Source organism: Macrobrachium rosenbergii, chromosome 16 (genome assembly GCF_040412425.1).
Source record: "Macrobrachium rosenbergii isolate ZJJX-2024 chromosome 16, ASM4041242v1, whole genome shotgun sequence".
In the NCBI taxonomy this organism is placed as follows: Eukaryota; Metazoa; Arthropoda; class Malacostraca; order Decapoda; family Palaemonidae; genus Macrobrachium; species Macrobrachium rosenbergii.
This window is the reverse complement of record NC_089756.1, coordinates 32,791,262-32,808,761: the sequence shown is the minus strand read 5'-3', so window position 1 is coordinate 32,808,761 and position 17,500 is coordinate 32,791,262. Positions and strand designations below refer to the sequence as shown.

General features: G+C 37.1%; 1 protein-coding gene and 1 long non-coding RNA gene across 10 annotated transcripts in view; one reads left to right on the top strand and one right to left on the bottom strand.

The window, feature by feature from the left end:
• LOC136847278 (uncharacterized) overlaps positions 1-17,500 on the bottom strand; it is a 199,460-nt gene that overhangs the window by 20,613 nt on the left and 161,347 nt on the right. For all 9 annotated transcript variants that reach the window (XM_067118816.1, XM_067118811.1, XM_067118818.1 and 6 more), the window contains one exon: positions 9,179-9,633. In XM_067118816.1, the coding sequence (XP_066974917.1) occupies positions 9,179-9,633 (455 nt within the window). The remainder of the gene's footprint in view (positions 1-9,178; positions 9,634-17,500) is intronic.
• Positions 1-17,500, top strand: part of LOC136847282 (uncharacterized) — a 146,088-nt gene that overhangs the window by 123,728 nt on the left and 4,860 nt on the right. The gene's annotated exons all lie outside the window — the stretch shown is intronic.

The following is a 17,500-nucleotide window of genomic DNA, read 5'->3' as shown; positions in this document are numbered from 1 at the left end:
TGAAAAATGTTTTTAATTGTGCTGCGCAAAAAAGTTATCACTGAAAATAATTTTGGAAATTTTTTTTGTGCGTGTGTGTTTGCTCAAAACAGTTATCAAGCAACCAAAGAATATTATTATTATTATTATTATTATTATTATTATTATTATTATTATTATTATTATTATTATTATTATTCTGAAGATGAAACCTAGTCATATGCAACAAGCCCACCACAGGGGCCATTGACTTGGAATTCAAGAAGCTTCCAAAGAATATTATGGTGTTCATTAGGAAGAAGTAAGAGGAATTAAAGGGAAAGAAGACATCCCACTTATTAAAATAAAAATTTAATAGATTAACAAATGCTCTTAAAGAGTTGGCAGGGATAAATATGGAGTAAGTATTACTTTACCAATATTCCCAAATATTTTCCGATCAATTGTCATAGCGCTTCCTATACTTTGGAAACAGAGATCCCCGTAGGTTGTAGTGCCTTTAGTACACCTCATGCTGTGCACTGTAGGCATTACTTAAGGGTCTTTGCAGCGTCCCACGGCCCCTAGCTGCAACTGCTTTCATTCCTTTTACTGTACCTCCATTCATATTCTCATTCTTCCATCTTACTGTCCACCCTCTCCTAATAATTGTTTCATAGTGCAACTGCTTTGAGGTTTTCCTCCTGTTACACCTTTCAAACCTCTTACTCTCAATTTCCGTTTCAGCGCTGAATGGCCTTAGTTGCCCCAGTGCTTGGCATGTATGCCTGAAATCTATAAATCAGTCAGTCGGGAAATAGAACTTGCACGCCGCGACTTTGTGATCTCGATGTGAGATTTATAGATAAAATATACTAAGCAGTTTTCGAATATTGCTTGGAATTTTGCTGAATTCAAATGCATCTTTTGACTTTGTGGTTTCGTGATGACAGTTATATGAATCGCCTGAAATTGTCTTATTGGAGGTAAAAATATAGGTGTATTAGACGCCGATATATCAGACATATATTTAGTTGAAAAATTAATGACTTTCAAAGACTGAAATGGTTGCATCTTGCCTCGTAACCTCGTGTCCACATGCAGACTTCAAACTTCAAATTAACAAGTAAAAAATGCGCCGAAGTTTCTTCGGAGCAATCGAGTTTTCTGTACAGCCGCTACGGCGTATAACCAAGGCCACCGAAAATAGATCTATCTTTCGGTGGTCTCGGCATAATGCTGTATGAGCCGCGGCCCTTGAAACTTTAACCACGGCCCGGTGGTGACCTATCTTATATCATTGCCAGAAGCACGATTATGGCTAACTTTAACCTTAAATAAAATGAAAACTGCTGAGGCTAGAGGGCTGCAATTTGGTATGTTCGATGACAGGAGGGTAGATGATCAACATACCAATTTGCAGCCCTCTAGCCTCAGTAGTTTTTAAGATCTGAGGGCGGACAGAAAAAAGTGCGGACAGAAAGAACTGCGGACGGAAAAAGGTGCGGACAGAAAAAGTGCAAAGAGAATAAAGTGCGGATGTACAGACAAAAAGCCATCTCAACAGTTTTCTTTTACAGAAAACTAAAATACTGAACTGGGCTTCATCAATGAAACCGAACAGCAAATAATAAAACCCAATTTTCTCGCATCGTGATAAAAACTGTTTTTGACAGCGAAATAAATCGCTGCTTTTAAGGAGACTCGAAAAGTTTTATGAAGGAAAACAAAAAAAAAAAAATCTAAGACCACAGACAACACACAGCAACCACTAATTCCCGAAGGAATTTATCTCGGTTCCCGAAATGAAATGGAACCGGAATGGTTCCTAACGCACCGTTTCGAATGGTGCCAATTCTCTCTCTCTCTCTCTCTCTCTCTCTCTCTCTCTCTCTCTCTCTCTCTCTCTCTCTCTCTCTCTCTCTCTTTTACCCAGTGATGTCTTTTTTTTTTTTTTTTTGCTTTTCTCATTTTCAGAAGACGAGGAGAGAAAGAAGATTTTCTCAGAAGATTTTGAAATAGAAGAATTTTGTGATTTGAAATAGGATATATTATTTTGTGTGTATATATATATATATATATATACACATATATATATATACACACATATATATATATATATATATATATATATATATATATATATATATATATATATATATATATATATATATATATATATATATATATATATATATATATATATATATATATATATATATATATATATATATATATATATACATATATATATATATATATATATATATATATATATATATATATATATATATATATATATATATATATATATATATATATATATATATATATATATATATATATATATATATATATATATATATATATATATATATATATATATATATATATATATATATATACATACATACATATATATCATACACGTATGCATATGTGTGCGTGTGTGTGTGTGTCCATATCATTAGATAGCGGAAGCCTGTATTCATCAGATAAGTTTGTAAATTATCGCCAGGGAGAGAGGCAGTATAATTACGCCTCATCCTTAGCTCCAACAAGTGTAATAACGCTGGCGACCGCCTTAATTACAAACTTCGTTATTTTGGACTCGAAAGTCGCTCCGGGAACTCGGCGACACTGATAAAGTTTCGCCAGGTCGCTAATAAAGACGATTTCTGATATGCTAATAATGGTCTGGCGATCATCAGGATTTCCCGTAATTGATTGATGGAATGGTGATTTCTTTCCTGTAATTAATGGAATGGTGATTTTTTTAAAATTAATTAATGGAATGGTTATTTCTTCCCGTAATTAATGGAATGGTGATTTCTTTCCTGTAATTAATGGGATGGTGATTTTTTAAATTAATGGAATGGTTATTTCTTCCCGTAATTAATGGAATGGTGATTTCTTTCCTGTAATTAATGGAATGCTGATTTATTTAACTAATGGAATGGTTATTTCTTCCCGTAATTAATGGAATGGTGAATTCTTCCCGTAGATAATGGGATGGCTATTTGTTTAATTGATGGAATGGTTATTTCTTCCCGTAATTAATGTTTCTTTCCTGTAATTAATGGAATGGTGATAATTTCATTAATGAAATGGTTATTTCTTCCCCGTAATTAATGGAATGGTGATTTCTTCCCCATAACTAATAGAGATTTCTTTCCCGCAATGAATGGAATGGTAATTTCTTTCCTGTAATTACCGGAATGGTGATACCTTCCCCATTATTGATGAAATGGTGATTTCTCCTTCGAAATGTACGGATTGGTGATTTCTCACCCATAATGGAATGGTGATTTTTTCCCGTAATTGAATGGAATGGTGATTTTTTTCCCGGTTTTGAATGGAATGGTGATTTCTTCCGCCTCTTGATTTCTGACCTTAGTTCATATTGCATCCATTTACCCTTGTCATAATCGTGTCATTTCCCTCTTATCAAATTCATTTGTCTCTGTTATATTTGCAGCCATTTTTTTCAACCTTTCATTGCTAAGTTGCATCTCTCTCTCTCTCTCTCTCTCTCTCTCTCTCTCTCTCTCTCTCTCTCTCTCTCTCTCTCTCTCTCTCTCTCTCTATATATATATATATATATATATATATATATATATATATATTATATATATATTTTATTTTTATTTATTATCTCTCTCTCTCTCTCTATATATATATATATATATATATATATATATATATATATATATATATATATATATATATATATATATATATATATATATATATATATATATATATATATATATATATATACATATATATATATATATATATATATACACCAACAAAAACGCAATTAGTCGCAAACACACACACACACACACAAAAAAGGAATACCTAGGATTCCCGGAAAAAAAAAAAAAGGCAATTTCGTTCAAACCATTCGGTAATTGGTTCTTTGCCCTAATTTGCTGTCCGGAAAATTGCTCGTATGTTGCGAGGGCAGCGATATTGCCTGCAAATTTATCCTTTCCGAAATCCTCTCGCGGGGGGAGGAGGTGGCGGCACCTGACCGCCCACCTCCACCACCTTATTCGCCCTTCCCCTAATGACAGGTAAAGAACGAAGAGAGAGGCAGCAGGCCTCTCTCTCTCTCTCTCTCTCTCTCTCTCTCTCTCTCTCTCTCTCTCTCTCTCTCTCTCTTTTCGGGGTAAAAAAAAAAAAAAGAAACGCCCCGGTCCCCACCGCAAACTGACGAGGCCGATTGGCCCCGGTATGCTTCGTAATTCGCGGTTTGCAGTAATCCCGCCCCGCGACGCATTTTGCCGGGAATGTCCGTGAGAATGAAACGCCTCTGGCGGGGAATCTTGGGTGGGGCAAGATATTATTCTTGCGGATGGTCAAGGGATTTTGGTGTGGCTTAATTAAGGGAGTCACTGGGAGTGGTGTGTCGTGTTTATTGATAAGGATGAATATTGTCCTTATTTATAAGGTATTATTTTCTTTAAGGATAAATATTATCCTTATATATAAGTCTGATGTTTACGAAAGTATCTTTTATTGATAAGGATGAATATTATCCTTATTTATAAGGATAATTTACAAAATATCTTTGATAAAGATAAATATCTTTATTTATAAAGATAATGTTTACGAAAATATCTTTTATTGATAAGGATGAATATTATCCTTATTTATAAGGATAATGCTTACGAAAATATCTTGTATTGATAAGGATAGATATTATCCTTATTTATAAGGGTAATGTTTACTAAAATATCTTCTACTGATAAGGATAAATATCCTTATTTATGAGGATAGTGGTTACGAAAATATCTTTTATTGATAATGATGAATATTATCCTTATTTAATAGGCTAATATTTAATAAATATCTTTTATTGATAAGGATAAATATTATCCTTATTTATAAAGATAATATTCCTCATCAATAAAAGATATTTTCGTAAATATTAGCTTTATAAATAAGGATAATATTCATCCTTATCTGAGACATTTTCTTAAACGTTAGCCTTACAAGGATAATATTCATCCTTATCAATAAAAAATATTTTTGTCAAACATCAAATAAGGATATTTATTCTTATAAATAAAAGAGGGATAATATTAGCCTTATAAAAAGATATTTATTTCTCAGTAAATATCAACCTTATAAATAAGGATAATATTTAACCTTATTAATAAAAATTATATTTTTATAATTAAGGAAATATCAGCCCTATAAAAAAAGATATAAACATTATCCTTATAAATAAGATAATATTTATCGCTATCAATAAAAGATATTTTTCAACCCTAAATATCAACCTTATAAATAAAGATAATATTTAACCTCATCAGTAAAAGATATTTTCGTAAACATTAGCCTTATAAATAAGGATGATATTTATCCTTATCAATAGAAGACTGTAATTAAGGAAATAAGCAAGAATATAAAACGTTTTTTATAGTTATAGTCAGTACATCACATTCAGTACACATTTGAGAAAGATCAAAAGTACCAAAATAGAAATATTATTTATACATACAAACATAAGTTTACCTTTAGTGGCCTAAAGGTAAGCTTGTAATTAATGTCCAACCTTCCATAATTTGGACAACCTTGTTAATAATACTAAAAATAAATGGAAGTCAAGTCTATAGTAATCAACAACTCTGTATTTATACCTTTTTAGTTTGCTGAAAAGAAAACTATTGTGCCGGCTTTGTCTGTCCGTCCGCACTTTTTTCTGTCCGCACTTTTTCTGTCCGCCCTCTGATCTTAAAACCTACTGAGGCTAGAGGGCTGCAAAATGGTATGTTGATCATCCACCCTCCAATCATCAGACATACCAAATTGCAGCCCTCTAGCCTCAGTAGTTTTTATTTTATTCAAGGTTAAAGTTAGCCATAATCGCGCTTCTGGCAACGATATAGGACAGGCCACAACGGCTGACTGAGAGTTTCGTGGGCCGCGGCTCATACAGGATTAAACCGAGACCACCGAAAGATAGATCTATTTTCGGTGGCCTTAATTATACGCTGTACAGAAAACTTCGGAGCATTTCGGTGAAGATACTACGTAGGCTTCCTTTCATGTGGGGGAAACTTCTAAAAATGTGTCAATAAGTTGTTGCTCGTTTGCGTCAACATTTCTCACGGTACGCGAACGGGGAATTCGGCCGAAGTTCCTCCTTACTCTCTCATTCCGGCGTGAAATCTTTTCCGGGCCAGAGAAAAGATGTATTTTGTGGGAGAGTCGACGGAACGACCAAATTAAAGATCTCTTCTTCCAGTCCGTGCCAGGAGAAAATTGAAAGGAATGGGATTTTATTTTTCCGGGGGGGGTGAGGGGGCGGAGTGGAGGGATGGGGGCTACCTTGAAAATAGGAAGGTTATGATAAAGGAAATGAACTTATTAAAAGAATGGCGAATGTCTCCTCTTTTCAGGGTAATAATGATGTCAAATGAATGTTCAGTTAATTTTGCGTTTTCTCTCTCTCTCTCTCTCTCTCTCTCTCTCTCTCTCTCTCTCTCTAATATATATATATATATATATATATATATATATATATATATATATATATATATATATATATATATATATATATATATATATATATATATTATTATACACACCACCTTATTCGCCATTTTCCAGTCCATGGATGAGGTTGCAAGCCCCATAGGCTTTTCTTAACCCAGCAAATGACGCAGATACCATTCACAACCGGACAACTGGGTCGACTGGTGGGCTGTACACATGAATCGGACCACAGACCTTGCAAATGCGATCCCAACTCTCTATCTTTTAACTAGCTGATAATGTGTTCTTCATTTTCACCATATAGATACATTCAGTAGCGTTTTCTTGATGAATTAGAATGTATGATAAGTTCAGTATTATACATTATTACCAAGTTACAGTTGAATTTGCATAGCCAAGCGCAGCATTTATACATAATGCTAATTTAAAGTTGAAATTTTCCTTTGGATAATCACACTTCAAAGAATTATTCAGAAGTGAAAAAAAGGAAAAACAAATATAATTATTGTCGAGAGAAAGAAAATTCTGGGCTCAGAATGTCCAATTACGGTTTTTTTTCCTTTAATCTCAAAGTCCGTGATGAGAAAATTGCATTTGTTCCCAGGCTTAAAATGAGAGAGAGAGAGAGAGAGAGAGAGAGAGAGAGAGAGAGAGAGAGAGAGAGAGAGAGAGAGAGAGAGAGAGGATGGTTGGGAAAGTCACTCTTCATAATTGTCGTAAAGAGAGAGAGAGAGAGAGAGAGGGGGTGATTGGGAAAGTCACTACATAATCACTACATAATTGTCGAGAGAGAGAGAGAGAGAGAGAGAGAGAGGAGAGAGAGGGGGGTTGGGAAAGTCTCTCTACATAATTGTCGTAAAGACACAGAGAGAGAGAGAGAGAGAGAGAGAGAGAGAGAGAGAGAGAGAGAGTTGGGAAAGTCACTTACACAATTCTCGTAAAGGGAGAGAGAGAGAGAGAGAGAGAGAGAGAGAGAGAGAGAGCTTGGGAAAGTCACTCTACATAATGAGAGTTAACTTTTCATAATTCTTTTTCAGAATATGCCGGAGAGTTATGACGTTTCGTTTAAAAGAAATCAAATAAAATTGTATATATTCCGGCGTAATTTGATATTCTTGTTATCAACTGACCTAAAATAATTTGTCCTCGTTAATGCGAGCATTTTATAAATTCGTTAGGTTTATGAACGGTTTGAATTATGTTAATGCACGTTTGATTTAACCACAAGTGATAAATCAGCACTCGGTTTTGTTAATTTTGATCAAAGTTATCTATTTTTGGGATTTTCAGTTTACTCTAATAGTTTTGAGAAGTCATGTATATTTATATATATATTGGTATATGAATGTCTTTTACTGTAATACCACAGTGTAATATGAATATAAGAAGGCCCATGAAACACTATTTGAACGTTGCAACCATATATTTCGAGCACTTCCTTCTGTGCTCCTGTTCACTGGTAAAATATGGACAGATGAAATGTTACAGGAGTATATATACATACCTACATATGCTTTGTACATGAGGCCGTCAGTCGAGAAACATGCCAAGCGCCATCCTGGTTCAAAGTATTTTTTAATTTAATTTATTATATTTTAAAAATGGCACTTGGCATGTTTCTCGACTGAAAGCTCATGTATACCCCTGTAACATTTCATCTGTCCATATTTTACCAGTGAACAGGGGCACAGACGGAGGTGCTCGAAATATATGGTTGCAACGTTCAAACAGTGTTTTATGGGCCTTCTTATATTCATATTGATATATATTGATATATATCTTAAATAAACTGTTTGAATTTACCCTGCCCTCTTCAATAAACTTCAGTTGAATTTACCCTACCTTCTTCAATAAACTTCATTTGAATTTACTCTCTCTCTCTCTCTCTCTCTCTCTCTCTCTCTCTCTCTCTCTCTCTATATATATATATATATATATATATATATATATATATATATATATATATATATATATATATATAATATATATATATATATATTTATATATATTGATATAATATCTTAAATAAATTTTTGAATTTGATATGCCTTCTTAAATAAACTTCAGTTGAATTTACCCTACCTTCTTCAGTAAACTTCGTTTGAATTTACGCTGCCTTCTTAGATAAACTTACTTTGAATTTTCTCTGTTCCGTCTCAGGAAGTGGAACAGATAACTTCAGGAAGTTGTGTAACGTCTTTCTAACAGAGTCTCGGACGTAACTTCGAAGAAACTTCCTGCGAGAACTTGTTCTCATTTGTTTTTGTTATATTAAGGTGGCATTACTACGCCAGCACCGCCAGTGTCCTTATTTTACTTAAAAAAAAATAAGTAAAAAATGTACCCAAGTTTCTCCGGCGCAATCGAGTTTTCTGTACAGTGTATAATGACTTATGAAACTCTCAGCCACGGTCCGGTGGTCCCCTGTGTCTTTGGCACCTACAGCGCTACCAGACGCATGATCATGGCTAACTTTATCCTTAAATAAAATAAAAACTACTGTGGCTAGAGGGCTGCAATTTGGTATGTTTAATGATTAGGAGGTGGATGATCTACATACTAATTTGCAGCCCTCTAGCCACAGTAGTTTTTAAGGTCTGAGGGCGGACACAAAAAATGCTGACGGACATACAAATAGCTATCTCGATAGTTTTCTTTTACAGAAGACTAAAAAGAGAACTGGACTTTTTTCTCCGACTGTACTCACCGAATTGTTGTTGAGGTTCCTGATGGTGCAGGGCAGGAAGGCGTGCATGCCCAACTGAGCCGAGATGTTCGTCGGGGAGGAGGGGTCGAAGTATGGCTGCGGGAGGGGCGTCGTGGGTATCCTCCTGATAATCCTGATGGGCGGGGAGCGATGGTACACCCTCCCGGAGGAGGAGGAGGAGGAGGAGGAGGAGGAAGGCGGCGGGGGTAGGGGAGGAGGGGAGGGGTTCATGCCCGCCGCCTTGTACGCACTTCTGGTACTGACGGTGCTTCCCGGGGGGACGGCCCTGACCGCGCTGACGAAGTAGCTCCTGGTGGGTCTGTTGAGTTCGGCGGCGCCTTCTTCTTCGGAGAGCCCGCCGCCGCTGGGCTCCGGCGTCCCCAGGGTGGAGTGGTCCAGACTCCAGGCGTTTCCGGTGACCTCTCTGGACCCAGCGCTTGTGCTGAGGGCTGAAGCTGGAGGGACGAGAGAAGAGAGAGAGATTTGTGTGAAATTGAGTGTGCATGTGAATTGACATAATAGCTAATCTATGTATGTGTGTATATATACTGTGTATATATATATATATATATATATATATATATATATATATATATATATATATATATATATATATATATATATATATATATATATATATATAATCTCCATTAGACTCGCTCAGAAAGGCATGCCCTTGAGGCATCGAACCTTTGAAGTTATTGAACGGCCATAACAAGGCAATAATGCTCGTACGAGCATCCTTACTTGGGATGCTCTTTTAAGCATCCTTCGTGGAGATGCTCCTATAAGCATCCTTCGTGGGGATGCTTGCGTATTTGGCTGAGGAGACCCAACTCCCAAATATCTGACAAGACACCAATTAGAGCTGTAGCACAGCGTATTAATTAGCCTGTGCTACATACTCACCGCGCTCTGTCGTGGACGTAGAGAAAAGAGGAAAGAGAAAGAGAAAAGAGGAAAGAGAAAAAAAGAGGAAAGAGGAAAGCCACGTTCATTATGACGGATGTCGATGATGAATATTGATTGTGAATAGTAGCGATGTTTTGATGAATGGTTTTGAAGTGAAGTATTGGGGCTGAAATTCATTTTAAGATTTAATTGATTCTACCGTAAGTTTTTCTTGGGGTAGTCTATTTTTTTTTATTCTACCGCAAGTTTGTTTTTGGTAGAGATTTCATTTATTCTACCGCAATTTTTTTTTTTTGTCTCATTTTTTTTTTATTCTACCGCAAGTTTTTTTTTGGTAAAGATTTCATTTATTCTACCGCAATTTTTTGGGTAGTCTTTTTTTTTCATTCTACCGCAATTTTTTTTTAAGACTTAATTTACTCCACCGCAATTTTTTTGGGAAGTCTTATTTTCATTTTTTTAGTTCAAATACTAAAATTTAATTGAGTTTTTTGTGTCATTATCTCGACAAACTAAATCCAGTGTTTAGAGGAAAATAAAAACATTTCCGATTTTTTCTATTTGTAGATAAACTTTAATATTTGTTTTGGCAATAACAATGCAAAGAAGTATATCTCATTGTAAGTATATAAAATTGTACGTATATTTCATTGTAAGTATAAAAAGATTGAATTACGTCTCATTGTAGGTATATACAAATTGAAGTATATTTCATTGTAGGTATGTACAGATTGAGGCCTGTCTCATTGTAGGTTTATCCAAAGAAGTATATCTCATTGTCGGCGTATAAAAATTTACGTATATTTCATTGTAAGTAAAAAAGACTGAAGTATGTCTCATTGTACGTATATACAAATTAAAGTATATCTCATTGTAGGTATATCCAGATTGAAGTGTATCTCATCGTAGGTGTATAGAAAGAAGTATATCTCATTGTAGGCATACAAAATTTGAAGCATATTTCATTGTAAAAATACAAAGATTGGAACATGTCTCATTGTAGGTATATACAAATTGAAGTATATGATTTTGTAGGTATATCCAGATTGAAGTATAACCCACTGTAGGTATATACAGACTAAAGGTATATCTCGTTGTAGGTGTATACAAATTGAAGTTATTTCATTGTAGGTATATAGAGATTTAAGTATATCTCATTGCAGGTATATACAAGTTGAAATATATCTCATTGTTTGTGTTCATAAGATTTCATAAGTTTAGCGAAGTACATTTGATGTTTATCTTAAAATTAAGGTCTAATATTTTTTAAAGCTTATTGAAGCAGCCTGTATTTAAAACTGATAGATTTTTTTTTCATAGGAATAATAAAGTATATAGATATGAAAAATCTTAGCATATGTACGTATCTGGGATCTAAAAATTAATGTCCGGAATGATGTTTGAATAGGAAAGTTTACACTTTGCAAAATTTGTGAAGAGCTCACTGCAAAATTACTTGTCACCTTTTGAGAAGACGGTAATATCAACACGTCACGAACACGGCTCTTTGAAAAACATTCCCATTCCAGAGAGGACTGAAGTAAGTCTTGTTTTGGTGAGTGTAACCCTGAAATTGAATTCTTTAACTTATACTTTTCTTAACACCGTTCATGAAGGGTATATTTATGTTTATATGCTTTATTTTTATTATTAGATTTCCTTTCGTACTTGAAAATTGTCTCATTTTCAGTCTGGGGTATTGACTGCAATTTTGTCCAGTTGGCAAATTTGGTCTTTCATTTTAGCTTTCAGTCTGTGTATTGACTGCATTTATATCCAGTTAGCTTTCCCGATTCGGATTTCCCCGAGGCATAACCTTTTCCTGAAAAAAGCGGGACGCCATATCTTCAAAACTAACCATAGAATTTTCTTGAAAATAATCTCATTATGTTTCCACACCCAAATTAGGTAGAATTCTGCTCAACCAAATGGATCTTCAGTAATTCATTGCTTCTCGACTTCAAACCCTTACCTAATGTCTGAGATTAAAAGGCAGACGTCTCGCATAGGTCTTCCCCATTTATTCCTAATTTATTTCTTTTGTTTTGTCTTAATCTCCCAGTTGCTTTTTCGTAACTTGACACCCAAATGGATCTTGGACAATTCATCACTTTATCAACTCCTCATCTATAATTAATGTCTGAGATTAAGAGAAAAAAGCATATAAATAGTTGGTCAGTAGCGAGCCTGTCTTCCTAGATTCTTAACCTATTGCTCTCCGTTGTCAAAATTTCCCAATTGTAATTTCCCAATTGTATTTTCATAACACGACAACCAACTAGATCTTCAGCAATTCATTGCTTTATCAACTCCTCGCCTATACCTAATGCCTGAGATTTTTAGACAAACTCTTAAATAAGTGGTCAGTAGCGAGCAGATCTTCCCTACTCATCTTAATCATTTCTCAATTGTATTTTCACCCAGTGCCTCCTTCTCGCCCAGTCTGAAAACTTGCTTTATCCTTCCGAAATAAAACTGACCCATTTATCACCAGGGGCGACTCTCGAGAGCTCGCTGATTGAGGTCGTATTGACGTCGGGCTGACATCTACAACTCGGTTTTATTGACTTCCGATAACAGGCTCAAGGTTAGCATCATATCCGTCCCCCTGAAATCGTCTGGTTTATATTTGGACCGCCTGGTTTATAACTGTTACTTTAAGACGGCTGGTTTATAGCTGTTATTTTAAGCCGTCTGGTTTATGACTGTTTCCTTAAACCGTCTGGTTTTTACCTGATTCTTTAAACCGTCTGATTTCTGCCTGATACTTCAAACCGTCTAGTTTATACCGGTTTCTTTAAACCGTCTGATTTCTGCCTGATAGTTTAAACCGTGTGGTTTATACCTGTTTCCTTAAACCGTCTGATTTCTGCCTGATACTTTAAACCCTGCGGTTTTTACCTGATTCTTTAAACCGCCTGATTTCTGGCTGATACTTTAAACCGTCTGGTTTTTAGGTTTTTACCTGATTCTTTAAACCGCTTGATTTCTGCCTGATACTTTAAACCGTGTGGTTTATGCCTGTTTCCTTAAACCGTCTGATTTCTGGCTGATACTTTAAACCGTGTGGTTTATGCCTGTTTCCTTAAACCGCCTGATTTCTGCCTGATACTTTAAACCGTCTGGTTTATGCCTGTTTCCTTAAACCGTCTGATTTCTGCCTAATTTCTAAAACCGTGTGGTTTATGCCTGTTTCAAAACCGCCTGATTTCCGCCTGATACTATAAACCGTCTGGTTTTTACCCGAGTCTTTAAACCCCCTGATTTCTGCCTGATAACACTAAAGAGTTTTGGCTATATCTGTTTACTTAAACCGCCGGATTTTTTCCTGATACTTTAAACTCGTCTGGTTTATATCTGATTCTTTAAACCGTCTGATATCTGCCTGGTACTTTAATCCATCTGATTTTTACTTATTTTTAACCCGTTTGGTCTACATCTGTTTACTTAAACCGTTGGTTTCTTGTTCTCAGTCGCTTGTGTTTTTGTTTCTCTCTGGAATTCAAGCAACAAAAGCTCAGCTATATTTATATATTATCTGGTTCAGGATGTGAGAACAACCCTATGAGTACGTGGAAATGTAAGCGCGACTGAGAAAGTAAAGAGAAGACTAATTATGGCAATATCTCCTCCATTGAGCTTTGCAGATGATTGGCAGGTGGTGTCATACGCGTGAAAGAAACGTCAAGCAATTTGTAAAGAACAGAACTATAAAACACTATTTCATAAATAGAACTATTCAAAACGAACGTTGTTGAATTGATTATTCTTCTTTAAGGTTAAAAATGTGGATTTCTTTAAAAACTGAAAAGTATCTTATACACGACAGTTTTCTGCATAGTACTCAGACACTGGGTGAGTTGGCATGCATTCAAGTTTTCAGTTATCTCTCTCTCTCTCTCTCTCTCTCTCTCTCTCTCTCTCTCTCTCTCTCTCTCTCTCTCTCTGAGAGAGACAGATAGATAGATAGATAGATAGATAGATAGATATCGATATATCGTGTTAGAATTTACTCTCCTTGACGTGTTGCTTGATTATCATATCAATGTCACAATATTAAAAACGAAATTAATAACTTTCATTTCAATAACAAAGGCATAATAAGATTCACACACTCGACTCTAAGAATCGCCAGCCAATGCTAAAATTTTATAAAGCTCAAAACCAGCTTCTGTGGGCTTTAGACAACGCCAGACGACGGTCTTCAATGACCCATAACCAACAAGGACCCAAGTTTGGGTCCTCATTAAGGGAGGCGTTAGAGAGAGAAAATACCAATCATCCGGAGGGAACGCCTTCCTCTGATCACCTCGGCTTCTGGGGCGCAATCACTTCCTCCAGCCGGGGAAGCAGCCGATTCCTGTTGTTCCGGGATGTCTCTGTCCCAATCGGCTCCTTCAAAGATTCCGGTTGGGTATTTTTTTTTTTTTTTTTTTCTGGCGAAGTGTGGCGAGAGGCTTGGGGGAAGGGAGGGGTTGATAGGGGTGGGGAGGTAGGAGGGGGAGGGGTTCTTCTTCTTAGGTTTCAGCAAATATGCTTGAGAGGGTTTTGCCCGGATTCATGTCAGGGTTTCTCGTGGTGTTTAGAAGAGTTTTTGAGAGTTTTGTCTAGAGAGTCTTGAGAGAGATTTGTCTGGGGGGTCTTGAGAGATTTGTCTGGGGGGGTCTTGAGAGATATTTGTCTGGGGGTCTTGAGAGGGTTTTGTCTGGAGAGTCTTGAGAGAGATTTGTCTGGGGGGTCTTGAGAGGGTTTTGTCTGGAGAGTCTTGAGAGAGATTTGTCTGGGGGGCCTTGAGAGGGTTTTGTCTGAGAGTCTTGAGAGAGATTTGTCTGGGGGGTTCTTGAGAGGGTTTTGTCTGGAGGTCTTGAGAGATATTTGTCTGGGGGTCTTGAGAGGCTTTTGTCTGGAGGGTCTTGAGAGGGTTTTGTCTGGGGATTCTTGAGAGGGTTTTGTCTGGAGGGTCTTGAGAGGATTTGTCTGGGGGTCTTGAGAGGGTTTTGTCTGGAGAGTCTTGAGAGAGATTTGTCTGGGGGTCTTGAGAGAGGTTTGTCTTGGGGGTCTTGAGAGGGTTTTGTCTGGAGAGTCTTGAGAGAGATTTGTCTGGGGTCTTGAGAGATTTTGTCTGGGGGTCTTGAGAGGGTTTTGTCTGGGGGTTCTTAAGAGGGTTTTGTCTGGAGGGTCTCGAGAGGGATTTGTCTGGGGATCTTGAGAGGGTTTTGTCTGGAGAGTCTTGAGAGAGATTTGTCTGGGGGGTCTTGAGAGGGTTTTGCCTGGAGAGTCTTGAGAGAGATTTCTGTTCTTGAGGGGTTTTGTCTTGAGAGGGTTTTGCCATGAGAGAGATTTGTGTTGGGGGTGTCTTGAGAGGGGTTTGTCTTGAGAGAGATTTGTCTTGGGGGTGTCTTGAGAGGGTTTTGTAGGGTCATTGCTCCTTTATTTTGTTCTTAGCTAATATATATATATATATATATATATATATATATATATATATATATATATATATATATATATATATATATATATATATCTTCATCATTAAGGCTGTTTTTGTCGTTGTGTTCATTCTAGTTGTGGACACAAAAACAATGAACGTCTTATTATCATAACAAAAACTTCCTTTAGGCTCAGTATGTATCTCACCAAACTTATCAGGAAAACATTTAGGTGAGATACGAATCTTTTGCCTTTTCTCTTTAAAGAAATTTCCGCAGCCTTTATGGTCGACACTGCAAGGACAAATTCCGTTTTGCAATTCTTGAATGCCGCGGAATATGGCCGGGCCATTCTGTCGGGGGCGTTCTTTATCGCCCAAGACAACATTGAACCGAAACTAACGTCCGCTCCAGACTTAAAAACCGGACTTGCTTGCCGGCAACCGGCCGAGGCCGCAGATAAAGGGTGGGACTTGTTCCTTCCCGACAGAGGCGGCGCATAAAGGGCGACTTATTCCCCGCTAAGAGAGGACGCGGCACAAAAGGGTCCGGCGATAGGATATGACGGCGTGAATTTGCATTTTAAGGAGCGAATGTCAAGGCGAGCAACCGGGACTTTCCTCTCGCCCCAAAGCTCGGATTCAGCGTTTTCCGACGCATGAATCAGCCCGAATAAATTCCATCTATCGTCGTCGGCTTCCTAGTTTATTTCCTGGCAACAAACATAACGCCGAGGGAAGAGAGACACGCGGCCCCCTTTTACCATGAGAGGAGGCGATGATATGTTAGCCCGGGGCTTCGTTTTTTAGCTAAGGTAGGGAATGGCCTTCCCCCCTCGGCGCTGTTTAGTTTTAGCCTTGATGAAGGTTAAACCTTGGCAAAAACCTGAGACGCACTTGCTGGTATATGTGTGCGTATTATGTGTATGTATGGATGTGTTATACATACATACATACCCCACAGATTTTCAACAAGTCTTTGAGGGATGCGGTTGGTAGCCCCACGCTCTCCCGTGCCTTGGTAGCAACCATCATCTGGAGTAGCTGTACAAAAACTTTCTCCATTCTCCCCCACCCCCACACTCCCATAACCCATAGCCACCAACCACCACCGCGTATTTTACCACCTCCCCCATCATTCTGAGTTCTTTCTTTCCCCTATATATATAGTCTCTGTTCAATGCGGATTTGCATAACACCCCCAGAGGAGGGACAAGGAGAGTATCAGACGATAACACTTCGATGTTCTCCCCGATGGTTTGAGGCGCCGCTGTGAAATATATGAATGTGTTTTTACGGGTGCCAGGGCGATAAATTCCTCTCCAGATTAATATCATTGTTTATTGTCTCTCTCTCTCTCTCTCTCTCTCTCTCTCTCTCTCTCTCTCTCTCTCTCTCTCTCTCTCTCTCTGAAGGAGTTTTGGTAGATTCATTTTTATATTAATATTTTTATTTCTCTCTCTCTCTCTCTCTCTCTCTCTCTCTCTCTCTCTCTCTCTCTCTCTCTCTCTCTCCTGAAGGTGTTTTGATAGATTCCTTTCAGAATAATATCATTGTTTATTCTCTCTCTCTCTCTCTCTCTCTCTCTCTCTCTCTCTCTCTCTCTCTCTCTCTCTCCTGAAGGAGTTTTGATAAATTCCTTTTAGATTAATATCATTGTTTATTCTCTCTCTCTCTCTCTCTCTCTCTCTCTCTCTCTCTCTCTCTCTCTCTCTCTCTCTCTCTCTCCTGAAGGAGTTTTGATAAATTCCTTTTAAATTAATATCATTGTCTCTCTCTCTCTCTCTCTCTCTCTCTCTCTCTCTCTCTCTCTCTCTCTCTCTCTCTCTCCTGAAGGAGTTTTGATAGATTCCTTTTCAGATTAATATAATTCTCTCTCTCTCTCTCTCTCTCTCTCTCTCTCTCTCTCTCTCTCTCTCTCTCTCTCTCTCTGAAGGGGTTCCTTCTGATTTGCGGGTGTTGCTATGAAATCCAAGGAAGGG